Raw genomic sequence first — 18,388 nt, forward strand, 5'->3', positions numbered from 1 at the left:
ATTTCCCAGTTACATTGGGGTACAGTAGTCAGTTTCTTCGCAATGTTTTTAGGATTATATTGTAAAGCTTTTAAAATATTCCTGTTAGTGTCTTTGCGCCTTAAAGAACCAGCGTAGTTTTATAGCCTCCTCAAAGGCCTCCAACAGCCACAATGAGCGGAAACTCCCGGTGGTGATTAATTCATCCTGGAGGCGTGGCCTATTTTGTGGATGGGGCTGGTTCTAGCAGGATATTTTTAAAACTAGAGCAAAAGGTTGCGGTAACTCAGTTTGCACTGAATCTAATTTTCATTTAAAATTCTTTTTGTGCCAATGCCGCCAGCTCAACCGAGCGGAAACTCCTGGCCCTTTTGCTTAAAGTCATACATTTGTATACGATGCATTCTCCCTTTAAAATACTTCTTCGCTTTTGGTTCTTGATCTATTTCTCGGTATATTTCGTCTCACTGTGTGAAGTAGTTTTTCCAGATGCTTTAATATGAGCTTTCTGTGTAATCATTAATTAAAATCAGGAAACAGCAAAGCTTGCTATCTCGTTGCACGTTTCAGCCAGTTGATATCACGGCTTAGTAAAAGAGGTACGCAGAGTGTTTGGACAACCAAGTTCCTCCACACATACTGCATTTTAGGCAAGTTATCTAATTAGATGTCTGGGTGAAATTAGGGCTGGGTAGAGGTTGTGGATTTTTTGATTGTGTTGTGTATCTCAATGATAGGGGCATTCAAACCATATCCATGAGACAAATGTGGCCCTTGAGCATTGGCATTCTGACCTCCAGAGCAGCTCAGACCTATTGATGCTGACATTTTTTTTGCTAATTGGTTTGGCCCATTTAAGTTTTCTGGGCAAGACTGTTGATTAGCACTGCTGCCTCATTGGTAGATCTGCTAACATTGATAACCTGAGTTAATTAATAAGATCATGAATTTATATACAACCCCCAAGCTCCATTGTAGCCTTAAGCAGATCGCAAAGGAAAACGCTTCTATGTAGGATTCTGTTTTATTTAATGAAAAAGAAGATATTATTTCCTTGTTGTCTGTACTTCACAGATTAGCTATTTGTCTTGCACAATTCTTTTAAAGGATTGTCTATTTGCGTCTGTTTTAGATCAGCCTAACTCGGGTCTCCTGCAGTCTGGAGTAATCAGCTGTTATGTGATGTATCTTACTTTCTCTGCACTGGCCAATACACCTCCAGAATATGGTACGTACATATTTTGATGAAAAATAAAAAATATGCTATTTTGTAATGCTTTATTTATTTTAGTTTGTTTTAAATTGTTCTCTAAAGTATTAGTGGAACTCACTTGTTTTTAATTCTATTCAGTTATGAAGAATGGAGTGAATACAACAATATGCATTCCTCAGATTTTGGACAAAGGTCTTCAAACAGATGACAAGCTTGTTTCTGTGCTGGGAGCCATTATCATGTATGGCTGTGTGCTGTACGCCTGGTATGTCAGACTCTTGCTTTGCTCTTCAAGACAGATAAGCCAATATCTGGATGTGGTTACAGGACTGGGACTTTTAGATTGGCACTGATCTTAAACATAATCATCACAACAGAGTGAGAAAATGCTGCCAGTAAAATTGGCAGCTCCATTGACTGCAAACTTGCTTCTAGCACATTCTAATCTTGCAATTCCAGTTGCTGGAAAAGAGGCAACGCACTGAAAGCTTGTATGCACATAAAATAAATGTGGGCAAAGACATGTTCTCATTCACCATATTAGACATTGATTCAGATGTTGCTATTTAATTTGGAAGTTGCCATAGTTTTCCATTGTGCAGCCCATTTCGGGTCATTTGGAAGGAACTTAACAGGCTGTTGAGTGAAGAGAACACTTCCAGATATGGAGGGTAAATTAAGATGCTAAGTGATGCCAGAATCACTGAAAGCTGTGTTTTAAACATCAAAGTTCTATCATTTGGAGACCTGACTCATTCTTTTTCTCCAGATTTTAAAAAACATTTTGTGTTAAATTGAAATAAAAATTAAAAAATTGAGGTTGCAATGCACACTGTAAGCCTGAAAGTAACTATTTAAACATTTTGGATGGTTTCAGCTATTTTTTTAAAATTGTAAACTGCAACCTGGCATTTTTTTGTAACGTCCTGTGCAGTGGCATGTGACAGAATCTGCCATCACGGGAAAATGTCGCTGTTGGTGTTTACTGATGCTCAATCAAAGCTGTACTGGTGAAGGGTATGGAAGAGAGGCCCTTTACTTCAAATTATCTCTGTCAGATTATTAATAAGCGGCCTGCTTAAAAGCAGAGTGGAGTTGGGCCAAATCCCGGCCAGTTTTCAGGCTGTTAATTATGAGCTGAAGTGGGCTGTCAAAGACTGCTCTAAAAATACATTCATGGACTAAAGGGCAAGCGGAAACAAAATGACTGGGGAGCCAGATGTCGGGTGTTAGAAGAGGCGATATCAGATGGACAGCAGGCTGCTGGAGCAAGTGGATTATATGCTTAATGATGCAACTTTAAAAAATACTTGCGCAAGGCTTGGGGAAACAGTTGGGGCTTGATTTTTAGATCCCAATGGGGGAGGGCACGGAGGCGGTTGGGCGGGGAATTTTGTGCTGCCGGCTAGCGTGCCAGTTCCCCGGCTCCATCCTGCCCCAGGGCCATTTTCCCAGAGGAGGGATTGGGGCTGGGGAGATGGGGCAGCAGTGATACCTGACCAACTACCCACAGCTTGCAATCAAGCCAGTTAAAGGCCTATTAACGCCTATTGTCAGAGGCCAACTGGGATTTTCCAGTCCGCCTCCAGGTCCCTGCAGGTAGCGAAAGACAATGCAGTGCCTAGAGGCAGCCTCCTGGCAGGAGACCAGCAGCACTGCAGGCAGGCCTAGATGTCCTTCCTACCTGTCTGTGTTCAGCTGCAACTGTGCTGTGGAGGGGTTCCCCCTTCACAATGGTGGCCCAGCTGCAAAGGCCTTTTTTTTATTCTAGGTTTTAAAAAGCTGGGAGAAAGTGCACCTCCATCTTGGGGTGCCCTCTCCCTCACTCACCTGCATGGCATCCTGCTAATGTTTCCAAGCTGGAGTACCTCCCATTGGCCCTCCAGCTTCTAGAGCCCACCCACCGTCTTTAAATAGATGGCAAGCCTATCTTCTAGCCATTAATTGGTCAATTCAGTCTCTGTTCCCCACAAGTGCCAGCTCTGACACCCATTTAAGCCTAAGGCTATTGAAGCCCATAGGGAAAATCCTGCCCTTGAACTCTATGCTAGTTTATTAATGTTGCTACAACCTGCAAAACTATGGGAGTGGAGATGTGGGGTATACTTTAGGTGTGTTGCCATTTTATGATAAATGGTTTCCCAAGTGGAATACCCACAAGGGGCCTTCAATAGACTCCAATCTCATATAAAATGTTTTTTTTGTTCCTGTTTTTAGTCTAAGCTCCACAACACGTTCCAGCTCAGTAACCCTGGGAGTGAACAGAATTCCAATTTCTGAACCAATTGTGAGTATATATCTGATTTGCCAAAGTGGAACTAACTGTAGCCTATGTCTGGACCTAAGACTGATTTTGAGTTGTTGTGCTGCTGATTCTCACCATGATCCAATGCTGATTCATTGACGTTTGTCCAGTGTGCACACTGTCTTGAGTGGCATGTTTGTGCAAGGTGCCCTGGGGGGGAAATTTATCAGTTAAAGAAACATATATCACCCTCTTGGATTTTTGCAGGGTTTTAACCAGTGGAAGATTTTGTTGGTTTGTGTTGAAATATTTTACAAAATGATCTTGATGCATTCAAATGTACCTTTCTCTTTACTGAAACTATAACCATAAGCTGACTGAGGGCTGTCTGAATAAAAATAAATCAGTAGCTAGTAATTTTATTTACTTTGTTAAAAATCTGCCTTGACTTGTTTTTGGGAAGGGATTTTTCCAACTTTAAATCCACTTTTAGAAAGTGGGCCCAGCAGGGATTTCATTTAATTTGCTGCCATTTGCACATCATTGAAAATGAATGGGTTCAAGACTGAGTTATTCCACATACCCGAGTTCGGTTCTGGGTACAGCCTGTGTGGAGTTTGCAAGTTCTCCCTGTGACCGTGTGGGTTTCCTCTGGGTGCACCAGTTTCCTCCCACATGCCAAAGACTTGTGGGTTGATAGGTAAATTGGCCATTGTAAAAATTGCCCCGAGTGAGGGAAGGTGGGAATGTGAGAGGGAAAATGGGATTAATGTAGAATTAGTATAAATGAGTGGTTGATGGTCGGCGCGGACTCGTTGGGCCAAAGGGCCTGTTTCGGTGCTGTATCTCTCTGACTCTAAAGGTATTGTGAATCCTGGAATATGTCTTGATTTTTAAACCTGATATTCCCTCCCTCTGCAGTAAAGGTTCTATTTCCAAAGAAACATTCCATGCAACGTTTAGGGCTACAATCTAATGTTGCTGTTTCAGCTGTGTAAAAAAATTGTTGGATGCTATTTTAATGGAATTTGTTGGTTTGGTCCCAGCAAAATATTTCTATTGAGGGTTTGCTGGGTGGAGTGTGTTTAATTATATATGTATGCATAGTGTGTGAGTACAAAATTCCAGTCTATACAAACACTCAAATTGACTGAACTGGTGTAAGTTTGTAACAGCCTGGTAGAATGCAACAGTGGTCTCATACCGTGGCCAAGTGCTCAGAGCATCTGCATACTTATACCCGCAGTTTGCATACTTGAGAGCCAATCTACCCACAATGTGGTTTGCAAAGTGCTTTCGTTAATGAAATAAAAATCCTGGCATTGATATCACTTGAAAGTAAGTTTGAATAAAGTGTTTCCTAAGCTTTTTAAATGCATTATGTATAATTATCATCACTGTCATCATTTTGGATATGGTTGCAGTCTGGCAGTTGAGCTCCCTATCGTTGGTTCTGATTTTCAGTTACCTATATAAAGGCTGGCCTTTATTGAACATCCTTAGTTGCTCTCGAGAAAGTGGTGATGGGCCTTTTTGATCTGTTGCAGTCCATGTGGTGAAGGTGCTCCCACAATATACTCAAAGAACACAGAAATTATTATAAAGAGTCAGTTGCACTGTGCTGTGGTACTGGAGGATGGTGGGTTTACTTGTGTTTGCCCCTAAGCAGCAAGGTGTTCTCTCTCACTGTCCCAGTCTAAAATGGCAGCATTAAGGACAGGGAGGATGGCGATGTCTTGCAGGGATGGTAGGGGTGCTGTACGGTGTCCATATAGAAACTTAAATGCTTTTCTTAGTGGTTATTGTAACTGAGTCCTGAGCTTCTCGACTTTCTGTGAAATTGTGCAGATCTCCAACAGACCTGAACAGGAGGATAAATGATGGGCATTTCAAAATAAGGAAGACTGACTACTTTATATATATATATATATATATATATTGCATAAAATAAAAATTGAAAGCTAAAGTAGTTTAGTTTAGTTTAGAGATACAGCACTGAAACAGGCCCTTCAGCCCACCGAGTCTGTGCCGACCATCAACCACCCATCCATTCTAATCCTACACTAATCCCATATTCCTACCACATCCCCACCTGTCCCTATATTTCCCTACCACCTACCTATACTAGGGGCAATTTATAATTGCCAATTTACCTACCAACCTGCAAGTCTTTTGGCATGTGGGAGGAAACCGGAGCACCCAGAGGAAACCCACGCAGACACAGGGAGAACTTGCAAACTCCACACAGGCAGTACCCAGAATTGAACCCGGGTCGTTGGAGCTGTGAGGCTGCAGTGCTAACCACTGCACCACTGTGCCACCACAGTAAGGCTGTCATTTGCATTCCTATTTCCACATGTGCTCTGGAAAGGAAAAGGCTGGCCCAGTATTGTTCAGTCAGTCTGGTTTTAACGTTGTGTTAGAACAGTTGTGCCCAAGATCTAGTTTGGTTTAGTAGCAATGTTTTAAAATAACTCTTCATTTATGTTACAGCAAGCTCGCTGCTGCTTCTGCTTTACACCAGATGAAGAAGGTAAGAACCAGTCCTCTGCTAGTAGGGTTTGGAAACAAATAAACTGTGGGTGAAATTGGATGTGGGCCAGGGACACACAGGCAGAATCTCATCGGTCGCCCCTTATACAAGAAGCCTGACTTTCATAATAAAAACAGAAAGTGCTGGAAATGCTCAGCATGTCTGGCAGCATCTGTGGAGAGAGAAGCAGAGTTAACTTTTCAGGTCAGTGACCAGCACTTTTTGTTTTTATTTCAGATGTCCAGTATCTACAGTATTTTGCTTTTATTTAAGCCTGACTTTCAGTTCTATTGAAGTCAGTGGATCACAGAATAATACAGTGTAGAAGAGGCCCTTCGGCCCATCGAGTCTGCACCGATGCATTAAAGACACCTGACCTGTCTACCTAATCCCATTTGCCAGCACTTGGCCCATAGCCTTGAATGTTATGACGTGCCAAGTGCTCAGCCAGGTACTTTTTAAAGGATGTGAGGCAACCCGCCTCTACCACCCTCCCAGGCAGTGCATTCCAGACCGTCACCATCCTCTGGGTAAAAAAGTTCTTCCTCAAATCCCCCTTAAACCTCCCACCCCTCACCTTAAACTTGTGTCCCCTCGTAACTGACCCTTCAACTAAGGGGAACAGCTGCTCCCTATCCACCCTGTCCATGCCTCTCATAATCTTGTACACCTCGATCAGGTCACCCCTCAGTCTTCTCTGCTCCAGCGAAAACAACCCAAGCCTATCCAACCTCTCTTCACAGCTTAAATGTTCCATCCCAGGCACCATCCTGGTAATTCGCCTCTGCACCCCCTCCAATGCAATCACATCCTTCCTATAATGTGGCGACCAGAATTGCACACAGTACTCCAGCTGTGGCCTTAGCAAAGTTCTGTGCAACTCCAACATGACCTCCCTGCTTTTGTAATCTATACCTCGGTTGATAAAGGCAAGTGTCCCATATGCCTTTTTCACCACCCTATTAACCTGCCCTTTTGCCTTCAGAGATCTATGGACAAACACGCCAAGGTCCTTTTGTTCCTCGGAACTTCCCAGTGTCAGGCCATTCATTAAATACTTCCGTGTCACATTACTCCTTCCAAAGTGTATCACCTCACACTTTTCAGCGTTAAATTCCATCTGCCACTTTTCTGCCCATTTGACCATCCCGTCTATAACTTCCTGTAACCTAAGACACTCCACCTCACTGTTAACCACTCGGCCAATCTTTGTGTCATCCGCGAACTTACTGATCCTACCCCCCACATAGTCATCTATATCGTTTATATAAATTACCAACAATAGGGGACCCAGCACAGATCCCTGTGGCAGGCCACTGGACACTGGCTTCCAGTCACTAAAACAGCCGTCTGTCATCACTCTCTGTCTCCTACAGCTAAGCCAATTTTGAATCCACCTTATCGAGTTACCTTGTATCCCATGTGCATTTGCTTTCTTGATAAGTCTCCCATGTGGGACCTTGTCAAAGGCTTTGCTGAAATCCATGTAAACTACATCAACTGCACTACCCTCATCTACACACCTGGTCACATGCTCAAAAAATTCAATCAAATTTGTTAGGCATGACCTCCCTCTGACAAACCCATGCTGACTATTCCTAATCAAATTTTGCCTCTCCAAGTGAAGATAGATTCTCTCCTTCAGAATTTTCTCCAGTAGTTTCCCTACCACTAACGTGACACTCACTGGTCTGTAGTTCCCTGGCTTATCTCTACAGCCTTTCTTAAATAGTGGGACCACATTAGCTGTTCTCCAGTCCTCTGGCATCTCCCCCGTGGCCAGAGAGGAATTAAAAATTAGGGTCAGAACCCCTGCAATCTCCACCCTCGGCTCCCACAGCATCCTGGGACACAAATCGTCTGGACCTGGAGATTTGTCCACTTTTAAGCCTTCCAAAACCTCCAATACCTTGTCACTCCCTATGACAATTTGCTCAAGAACCTCACAGTCTCTCTCTCTAAGTTCCAGATCTACATCCTCATTCTCTTGGGTGAAGACAGATGTGAAGTATTCGTTCAACACCCTCTGGCTCCACCCACAAATTTCCCCCTTGGTCCCTAATGGGTCCTACTCTTTCCCTGGTTATCCTCTTCCCATTGATATACTTATAGAATATCTTGAGATTTTCCCTACTTTTACCAGCCACAGCTTTCTCATATCCCCTCTTTGTTCTCCTAATTGCTTTCTTAAGCTCCATCCTACACTTTCTGTACTCCACTAATGCTTCCATTGATTTGCTTTCCTTGTATTTGCTAAAAGCCTCTCTTTTCCTTCTCATCGTACCCTGAATGTTTCTGGTCATCCATGGTTCTCTGGACTTGTTGCTCCTACCTGTTACCCGAGAGGGAAAATGTTGGGCCGGTACCCTCCCCATTTCCTTTTTGAATGCTCCCCACTGCTCTTCTGTAGATTTCCCGGCAAGTAACTCTTTCCAGTCTACCTTGGCCAGATCCTGCCTTATTTCACTAAAATTCGCTCTCCCCCAATCCAAAACCTTTTTTTGCAACTTGTCTATTTCTTTCTTCATAACAAGCTTAAATTGTACCATGTTGTGGTCGCTATCACCAAAATGCACCCCCACCAACACATCAACCACCTGTCCGGCTTCATTCCCCAGAATTAGGTCCAGCACTGCACCCTCCCTTGTTGGATCCTCTACATATTGAGCTAAAAAGTTCTCCTGTATACATTTTAAGAACTCCACTCCATCTAAGCCCTTAACATGATGACTATCCCAATTAATGTTGGGGAAGTTTAAATCACAAAACAATACCAATTTTATGGGTGTTGAGGGGGCAAGGAGGGGATGTTGCTAAAGATTAGATTTTTCATGTTAGAAAAATCTGAAGTCATACCAAAAGGATACTATGATGAAGAAGTATTCTGTCCCATTATCTGTGGTCAGAGACAGCACTGTGATACTTATCAAGTGTAAAGTCTAGGTGTGACACATCAGGCTTCTCTACATAACATGCAATAGCATTCAAATTGAAGGCCTTTTTTTTTGCTTTTGATTATAGTTTTTTCAGGAGGAAACCTATTTGTATTTCTGTGTCCATTCACAGTAGAGACCACAAACTGTACAATTTTTAGCTGCTGTTTTCCTTTTAAAACTGGTCATTTATCACTTCTGTGTTTTCTCAACTATCTTGGGGTTTCTTCTAAAGGCCCAGCTCAAGTCACAAAAAAAACCCGACCCGAACCCGATGGAACCACATGGGACCCAAGCCCAACCCGCCCTGCCCCGACCTGAGCCTGACCCAACCACCGCAATGTTTCCTTTACTCACCTTCCGATTCCCAGTCTTCAGGAAGCTGCAGCATGAGATGATGACATCATAGAGACGCTCACTGCTCAGACTCAGAGATTCCCTGCTTAACGTCCCGGACTCGCAGCTTACTTAAGTTTTTTTTTTTCCCTTTAAGCACTTGCCTGCAATTCCTACTGCGTGTGTCCAGGCCGGACCTGGAAGAGCGGTCCGACCCGACCTGACCCGACCCGAACCCGACACATGTCGTCGGGTCTTGTCTGGTTCGGGTCGGGTAGCAGGCCTTTAATTTCTTCCACATTGAGCAAGCAACAGCAGAAATAAACACACAATATATAAAACCTGAAAGGAATCTATTAGACTGACATGACTGCTTTCTCTGTAATTTTTCAAATTTATTTATTATAAAGAAAAAAATTGTGTGTGTCCTTTTAAACTCCTTTCCCCCCTAATACTCGTGACTCTGGGCCATTTACTAACTTATCCATGTGGAAGGTTGAGCCACTCCCAGGACTTTATCAAAGATATTTTTGAGCTAATCAAGAGGTAGCATTGGATAATGGCCTAGTGATAATTTTCACCTCAGTTTTTAATTCCATTTCTCTCTCCAGCCCCTCACCGCAAGGTGAGGAAGTGCCTGACCTCCACCTGGCACTTCCTCCATAGCAATGCTGGCTGCCACCTGCAACTCAGGTGAGAGGAAGATTGCATCCAGGAATCCATCTTGTCTTTTTTTTTTTGCTGCATCATATATTTATTTAGAGATACAGCACTGAAACAGGCCTTTCGGCCCACCGAGTCTGTGCCGACCATGAACCACCCATCTATACTAATCCTACATTAATCCCATATTCCTACCACATCCCCACCTTCCCTCAATTCCCCTACCGCCTACCTATACTAGGGGAAATTTATAATGGCCAATTTACCTATTAACCTGCAAGTCTTTGGCTGTGGGAGGAAACTGGAGCACCTGGCGAAAACCCACACGGTCACAGGGAGAACTTGCAAACTCCACACAGGCAGTACCCAGAATTGAACCCGGGTCGCTGAAGCTGTGAGGCTGCAGTGCTAACCACTGTGCTGCCCCATAACTTTAAGTTGTTAGTTGACAGGAGCTTGTATTGCACATTTATGTCCTTTCTTTTGTGGACAAAATGAATATCTGGCTTGTGGATTGACTATAAATATATATTAACATATATGATGGTCAAACTCTTGTCATATGAGCATATGATTTAGGAGCAGGAGTAGGCCACTCGGCCCCTCGAGCCTGCTCCGCCATTCAACAAGATCATGGTTGATCTGATTGTATCCTCAATTCCACATTCTCACCTACCCCTGATAACCTTTCACCCCTTTGCTTATCAAGAATCTATCTACCTCGGTTTAAAAATATTTAAAGACTCTGCTTCCACCACCTTTTGAGAAAGAGAATTCCAAAGACTCACGACCTTCTGGGAGAAAAAAGTTTCTCCTCATCTCTGTTTTAAATGGGCGACCCCTTATTTTTAAACAGTGACCCCTTGTTCTAGATTCTCCCACAAGAGGAAACATCCTTTCTACATCCACCCTGTCACGACCCCTCAGGATCTTATATGTTTCAATCAAGTCGCCTCTTACTCTTCTAAACTCCAGTGGATACAAGCCTAGCCTGTCCGAACTTTCCTCATAAGACAGCCCGTCCATTGCAGTTATGAGTCTAGTAAACCTTCTCTGAACTGTTTCCAATGCATTTACATCCTTTCTTAAATAAGGAGATCAATACTGTACACAGTACTCCCGATGTGGTCTCGCCAATGCCCTGTATAACTGAAGCAAACCTCCCTACTTTTGTATTCAATTCCCCTCGCAATAAACGATAACATTCTATTAGCTTTCCTAATTACTTGCTGTACCTGAGAGTCATAGAGAGATACAGCACTGAATCTCGGCCCACCGAGTCTGTGCTGACCAACAACTACCCATTTATACAAATCCTACATTAATCCCATATTCCCTACTACATTCCCACCACCTACCTACACTAGGGGCAATTTACAATGGCCAATTTACCTATCAACCTGCAAGTCTTTGGCTGTGGGAGGAAATGGGAGGACCCGGTGGGAACCCACGCAGTCACAGGGAGAACTTGCAAACTCTGCACAGGCAGTACCCAGAATCGAACCCAGGTCGCTGGAGCTGTGAGGCTGTGGTGCTAACCACTGTGCTGCCCTTGCATACTAACCTTTTGTGATTCATGCACTAGGACATCCATATCCGTCTGCATCTCACATCCTGTCATTTGCTCTATTTAGTAAATTTGATAACTCTGCGGTTTCATACACTGACCTGTTTACCTCCATGCACCAGGTAACTATAAAGTAGATGGAGCTGAGAAAGGAATCCAGAAGGTGATCCACAATGAAAACAATGGCGTCGTGTACAGTTACTCCTTCTTCCACTTTGTCTTTTTTCTTGGCTCCCTGTATGTGATGATGATCTTAACAAACTGGTTTCAGTAAGTAAACTGCAGGAAATTTCTAGCCTTATAAGCTAATATTAAAAAAAAAAGAAAGACTTGTATTAATATAGCACTTTTCACGGCCACAGAACGTCTCAAAACGCTTTACATGCAATGAAGTACTTTTGAAATGTAGCCACTGTTATAATGTAGGAAACGCAATGACTATACATACATGCAACATTGATTCCCTGGGCTTTTTTCACTAATAAGAGCTTTAAAAAAGAACATTTGAGTGTCTAAATAAATCTGTCAATCACAATAACCACTCCTATTTATATAGCTAGAAGAGAAATAGCTGAGCAATAAAAATATTTGATCTAACTATATTATGAATCTAAATGTATTGGAGCCTGGGAGCACTCTGTTTGCATGTTGTTTATTCTTGCTACAAAATTGGTAGTCAGCCAAGAAAAGGAACCCTGAGGTCTCTGCATGAATTTTCATTTTTTGTTCAAGTCTGGGCTTGAGCTGTGATGAAGAATCGCGGATCACGCACCCAAAGTTATATCTGTTCATTAGACTTGGGATGCATTGCGCCATGAGGCGGGATAGGAATTTATATTTTCTGGATTGTTATTTGTCCAGTATATTAGCAATTTAATATGTCCATCACACTGTGTTTTTAGTAGAATGTTATTTGAGGGGAAAATGGAAATTGGAGAGAGAAATTTAGGATCATATGATGGGTGAATAAAAAAACACAGAATCATACAGCACAGAGGGAGACCATTCGGGCCAATGTGCCTGTGTTGGCTGTCTCAGCCACCAATTAGTTCCAGTGCTCTTTCCCAAAGCCCTGCAGATTTTTCCTTCTTATTAATCAGTTTAAAAATTAGAAAAACAAAGACTTAAATACTTAAGCCAGAAAGGAAGAAAGAATCTGCTACAAAATAGACAACAGTTACAAATTTAATTAAAATGAGAGATAATGTATGTGCATCCTTTTTGTTTACTTTATTTGCCCTGGGATCTTGCTGGGTGCACTGTAGATTTTTTACCGCACAGCAGAAGACCATTTTTCCCATCATACCTGTGCCATACTGTGGCAGGACATGACCCAATTCCAGGCTTTGCCAAAGTCAATGCATAACCAGTTGCTACTAGAGATATGTATGTGGCAACCTGCTCTTTCATCCACCTGGTTAGTGTTGTCCTATTGACCAGCGGAGATTGAATTGCAGGTCTTCATGCTACAGCATACACAGCATCACTATGCTGCTTGCAACTGGAGTTGTGATTATTGAGCTAGTGTGAAATCAGCCAAAGTCTTTATGGAAAGCTTCTCCTTCACGGCTAAGTTATATAATTCTATAATGCATGAATTTGGGGCCTGCTAGAGAAATTGGTGTTCAGTTTTGGACATGGTTTGTAAGATTTGATATCAACTTATATCAACAGGCTTATGCAGCATAAAATGAATTGATAAACAGTAGCTGAATGATCTAATGGAATGCTGGTTAAATTTGAAATAATGAGTGCTAATGAACCAGTTTTCAATTTCAGTGGTTTCTACTGTATTGGAAGAAAGGAAATGTTCTGAGAGTTTAATTTTGCCTAATGGACAAAAGCAATTAATAGCAAATTTATTTTCTCTCTAGTATTCCTCAAGGTTGGTCTTGTTTTTAAAATTCAACTGTATTTCTCTCTTCACAGGTATGACAACATTAATTTAGAAAATTTATTTGTGCCTCGGGATGAATCCACACTCTGGATTAAGATGGCTTCCTGTTGGCTATGTGTCTTGCTGTTTTTATGGACCCTTATTGCTCCCATGTGTTGTCCAAACCGTGAATTTTCAGTGTAATTTTTTTTTTTACCTTCTTCAGAACTCCAGTTTCCCACATCCCTCATCCATCTTAACTTGCCATGTTAAATACCTGCCCTGTTGCCTATTGCAACAGGTTGACCCATCTAATTGTATTGTACTCTAGCTATGGGCATTTTTTAATATTATTATGGCCTTTGTCATCAATCTTTTATATGTTAAATTCCGTTTCTACGAGTTTCTATAGAGATAGTATTTCAAAGTTGAATGGGGTTAGATACCCTCATCAGTAACTCTGAGTTTGATTGGGAAACACAATACTGTTGGTTGGTCCAGTAGTTCAAGTGGCGGGATGAGCGTGTGGGGGATGTGAGGGGAGGGTTGGGTGGCTTAGAAACATCATTTGGAAATAGAAGTCTGGAAGTTCACAGGAATAATGTTGAGTTGCTGGTTTACATTAAGGCTGCATTCGGAAAATAAGCGATTTGAATTTAGCAAGGTTAGACAAGAATTTCAATATCATGCCACATATTCATCACTGTACCAGATTATATATAAATAGAAATATTATGTACATTGACATGCTATGTAACCTAAAGGTTATCGACTAGTCATTAGGCCTCAGTTGATCTGGTAAATTGCAGTCCAGCGAGTTGCTACTGGACCCCAATTTGTGTCTGACCCAATATACAGTGATACTGTCATCTGTTTATTAATCCAAGTAAGAATGGCTCATTTTGTCTGTCTCATCTAATGCATGTATAGAGATGAGATTCTCCTGGACTTCTAGACCGAAAAAGAGAACTGGCAGTTTCAGTGCTTAATAATAAACAAAAATGTTAAATATCAAATCTTTCCATTAAAATATGGTAGATGTAAAGTAGTCTGAAGTAAGATTTATGCAAATTGTGGTGTGTAGTTACTTGGAATATATATGGGAAAGTGGGATTGTTATTCAAATAATCAATTTAAGTTTAATGCAAGTGACTCCCCTATTTGAGTTTAATTGTCTACCTCACTCCACCCACACACCCCACATGCTAATTTTTTTGTTTGTTGATCAACAATAATTTGCCACCATATGAATCCAGTTGCATCAGAACCATGTGGTAATGTTATATTTGTGCAACACTCAGGACCAAAATATTCTGGTTTTATGTATCACAAACTGCCAACAGGAATGAACTGAAAGGAAGATATGTGTGGAACGGTTTAAAGGTGCTTGGTTTAAATCAGAGTTGCACCTCCTGTGATATATTAATATATGAAGAAATAGAAAAGGGTTGATTGTATGGAGTGTTTTGATGCGGGTATTAGTGTGTATTTATTTAACTTGTAGGTTTTTAAAATAGTGTTTGATGCAAAAATCTGTAGTATGTATTTACATCATGCTGTAAAGCAAAGTAAATTAGTGTTACAGCAGCACAGTTGGTCAAGAAAACTGGTCGCGATCAAATGTGTGGTTGTAAATTAAGTTAACCTACTGGAACAAATCAGTTTATGCTGCCTTTTACCAAATGGTAGACATAGTTTAGCTAAATGTTTCCTTTAATTTTAGCCAAGTGGTTACATGGCATAAGAATCTATTCTAATTTTTTGTGTGGTTAAACTTATCGATCTCTAACAGGCCAAATAAAGACTCTCTGCTGCCCAGCTTAAACCCCATATGGCATTACTAAGCCAGATTGGCATTGACTGCCTTTCTAATTGTTGCAATGTGCTCGATGCATTTTGAATGAAAAGAGTCTGTCAAATGGGGGCAAAAAGCTTCAGTAATTATTCAGAGAGACCATCAATTCTAAACCTAGGTGGAGAATTGATAGTGAGGAAAAATAGGTTTTGTTGAAGGGCAGAAATTGTTCAGTACATTTTTATTTTTTAAATCTTTTGAAGTAAAAGACTACAATAAAAAGCGAACAAGTCAGAACATGTTGCAATTGTGCCATTTGTTGTCTGGTCTGAGGAGGTGAAAGAAAGCCTATTTTATTTTGTGGAATAGTACATGAAGTTGGGACTTTCTGAAACCCACTTCATACAGGAACCTGCACAATACAGAGCTATATTTCCTCGAATCCATTTTGCTCAGAAACCTACACAATCTGAATGGAGGGGGAATATACAGTCTCATACTGACTCTGGGAAGAACTGGAAACTGAGCATGTAGTTGATGGCTGAATCTTGCTCTTCATCCTCAGTGCTGTGGGTTAAATGTCCCCAGAATAAAGCTGAATGGCTTTACTTACCTCAATAATCTCATTCCAGCTTAACAGTAGCATTAATGGCTGGTGGTAACTATGTTCTATGGAGCCGTTTCCTCAGCTCCAGCCAAAGTTAACTTGAAATGAAGATGAATACAGCTGTTAAAGTACGTGGAAAATCAAGTATTGTGTCATTTACCTACTCAAATGCCCTGCTAACCCAGTAAACTCTGAGTTAAATAATAAAATTTTCAGCTTCATGTATGTTGGAACTCAAAACTGTATTGCAGCTTTTTAAAAGGAGCTGCAGCTTTGTTGCTGCATGTGGACTGTTTGTGAGAGCATTGAAAACAAAGCAGTGTTTCTGCGTACTGCAGCCTTCCTACACTGTTCCATGCAGTGATAGCAAAAATAGCTGAACTAACTCAATTCACCTTCTGAGGCACGCCGAACAGTATATTTCACAAATAATTGATTACAGACAGTAAAATTTGGCTTAGAGGTTATGCCTTTGTGGACATTTCTGTTCCTGTGAATTATGGGTGAATGAGTTTAGTTCAAAACTGCAACTTACAGGCATTCTACTGTAATACTCTTGGTAGATGGGCAATTAGATGGTTACAATTTTATAATCCAGATTTTTTTTTATGGTACCTGAAATTGGAAAGACAAAAGCTTATAAAAGCATTGCTTAGAAACTGGGAGTGCTGAAGTGCAGCCTAAGTAAGATTACTTTGGTATCTCCATTATTTTCAAGTCACAAGTTAAATGTACACCTTTGACTGGTATTTTTCTCCCTCATTTTGTATAAATGTTATTGCTGATGGTGTGCAGTTTGCAGCAGTTGCAGAATTTATTTCCTGTGAGTTTTTTATTCCTATACTGGTGCTAATGACAGCATGCCTGTCCAATTGGGGCTTATAAGTTTCATATGTTAGAAGATTTTACTTCTCCCTGTGACTATATCTCCTTGCCTCAGATTTTCTGCAAAATGCCTCATTTTTACAACTGTTTCATATGGAATTGATGGCACTCTGTGTCCGGGATTTAAATAACTTTTTTTACACATGGACCATGGACCCTAGTCTGAGGCAACAGTGCCTGTGTTTGTCTCCAACTTTCACCTGTGTCAAAGACAAAAATCCTGGATCTTCATGCGCAGGCTTTGTGAGGACAACTGGTATTTTTTTAAAGCTGTGGAAAAGATTTGTTAATGCCTTCAAGGTTGTTTTCAACATGAGTATTTCTTATTATTGCAATAGTCATCTTTTGATATCACTATGTTGTAGCACCTTTTTTGTTATTTGTGCTTGTCATTGTTTTAATATGGCTTGTTTATTGTCAGGTTATCAGTCTTCCTTAAAATTGCCGAAGCTAATTTAAGGTGGAAGTTTTATTTATCCAGTTTCTGAATTGCTGATACTTAAATGTACTGTCCATAGGGTTTGGGGTGGGGGTGGGAGGGGGGGGGTCGTGGGGGGTGGGGGGGTGGGTGGAATTGATTCTCTCAGCCATGGGTTATATATCTTAAGTAAATTTCACTAAATGTCCTAATTAAATTTAAGTTTTTCACCAGTTATCCTTGACTACACAATGTAATGATCTACCTTAAATGTTTTCATGTAAAGATTGTGCGTTAATATTTTTTCTTCTGTACAATTTCCAATGTTATGTTGCTTTACTTACATTCTACCTTACAAGCACACATTCTGTTTTTATCAAAATACTCAATAAATTGGAGTTCTTTTTTTCTGAACTCTATTGCTTTGAATATGTTTGATTAAAATCTACAAAATGTTACACTAATTTGGAGATGCTTTTCTTGTTTTTGTTTTAATAAAATTGCATGAACTTGGGTGAAAGAAAGAGTTGCATTTATCTAGCTTTATCTACCTTTCATAACCTCAAACTTTCCAATGTGCCTTACAAGCAATTAAGTACTTTATGATGTGCAGTCATTGTAGGAAATGTAGCATCCAATTTGGACACAGCAAGCACCCAAAAACAGTAATAAAACAAATGGTCAGATCATTTGTTTTGGGTACTAATAGAGGAATAAACATTGGCCAAGACCACTGCTCTAGTTCAAATCTGGCCTTGGAATCTTTTACACTCACTTCAGAAAGCAGATGAGGCCTCAGTTTGATGTTGAATCTGAAAGACTGCCCTTTGACAGTGCAGCACCCCCTCAGTACTGCACTGATGTGTCAGACGAGATAATGTGCTAAAGTCTCTGGAGTGGGATATGAAGCCACAACCTGCTGATCCAGAGGTGAGAGTACTACTACTGAGGCACAACTGCTGAGTGCCCTACTTTTAAAGAAAAACATGGGGCTGTATTTTGTTCTCAGCCCGTTGTCAGGTTTTGTGGCGGGGAGAAGCAGGAGAATTGGTGTGGAAAAAGCCGTCACAAAGCCCGCGCCAGGATTACCGGTTCCGATTTTCCTGGCGTAGGCGAGGCTCTGTGGCAGCACCTCCCCCATTTTACGACAGGACCCTACTTTAAATATGTTAAATAGCTCTTTGCACATTTAAATGTAATCTTCCACGATCCGACTATCAGTTTTCGACCTTGAACTCAACGTGTGGCACTGACGTGTCTTCACTTTCCCATCCTGGAAAAGCTGGTGCCACTGAGACGAGAATCCCCGGTGCCTGTAAACGTTGCTAAGTGTGTCTG

The 18,388-nt window shown here is 41.2% G+C and overlaps 1 protein-coding gene across 1 annotated transcript in view; it reads left to right on the forward strand.

The window, feature by feature from the left end:
- The window catches only part of serinc5 (serine incorporator 5), a 78,889-nt gene extending 61,731 nt beyond the window's left edge, over window positions 1–17,158 (forward strand). Inside the window, exons 7-12 of the mRNA XM_068029451.1 lie at window positions 1,112–1,207; window positions 1,331–1,457; window positions 3,410–3,479; window positions 5,931–5,970; window positions 11,592–11,739; window positions 13,399–17,158. Coding sequence (XP_067885552.1) covers window positions 1,112–1,207; window positions 1,331–1,457; window positions 3,410–3,479; window positions 5,931–5,970; window positions 11,592–11,739; window positions 13,399–13,549 — 632 coding nt within the window. The 3' untranslated portion in view covers window positions 13,550–17,158. The remainder of the gene's footprint in view (window positions 1–1,111; window positions 1,208–1,330; window positions 1,458–3,409; window positions 3,480–5,930; window positions 5,971–11,591; window positions 11,740–13,398) is intronic.
- Window positions 17,159–18,388: the final 1,230 nt, after the last annotated feature.

Source organism: Heterodontus francisci, chromosome 4 (assembly GCF_036365525.1).
Source record: "Heterodontus francisci isolate sHetFra1 chromosome 4, sHetFra1.hap1, whole genome shotgun sequence".
NCBI classification, from domain to species: Eukaryota; Metazoa; Chordata; class Chondrichthyes; order Heterodontiformes; family Heterodontidae; genus Heterodontus; species Heterodontus francisci.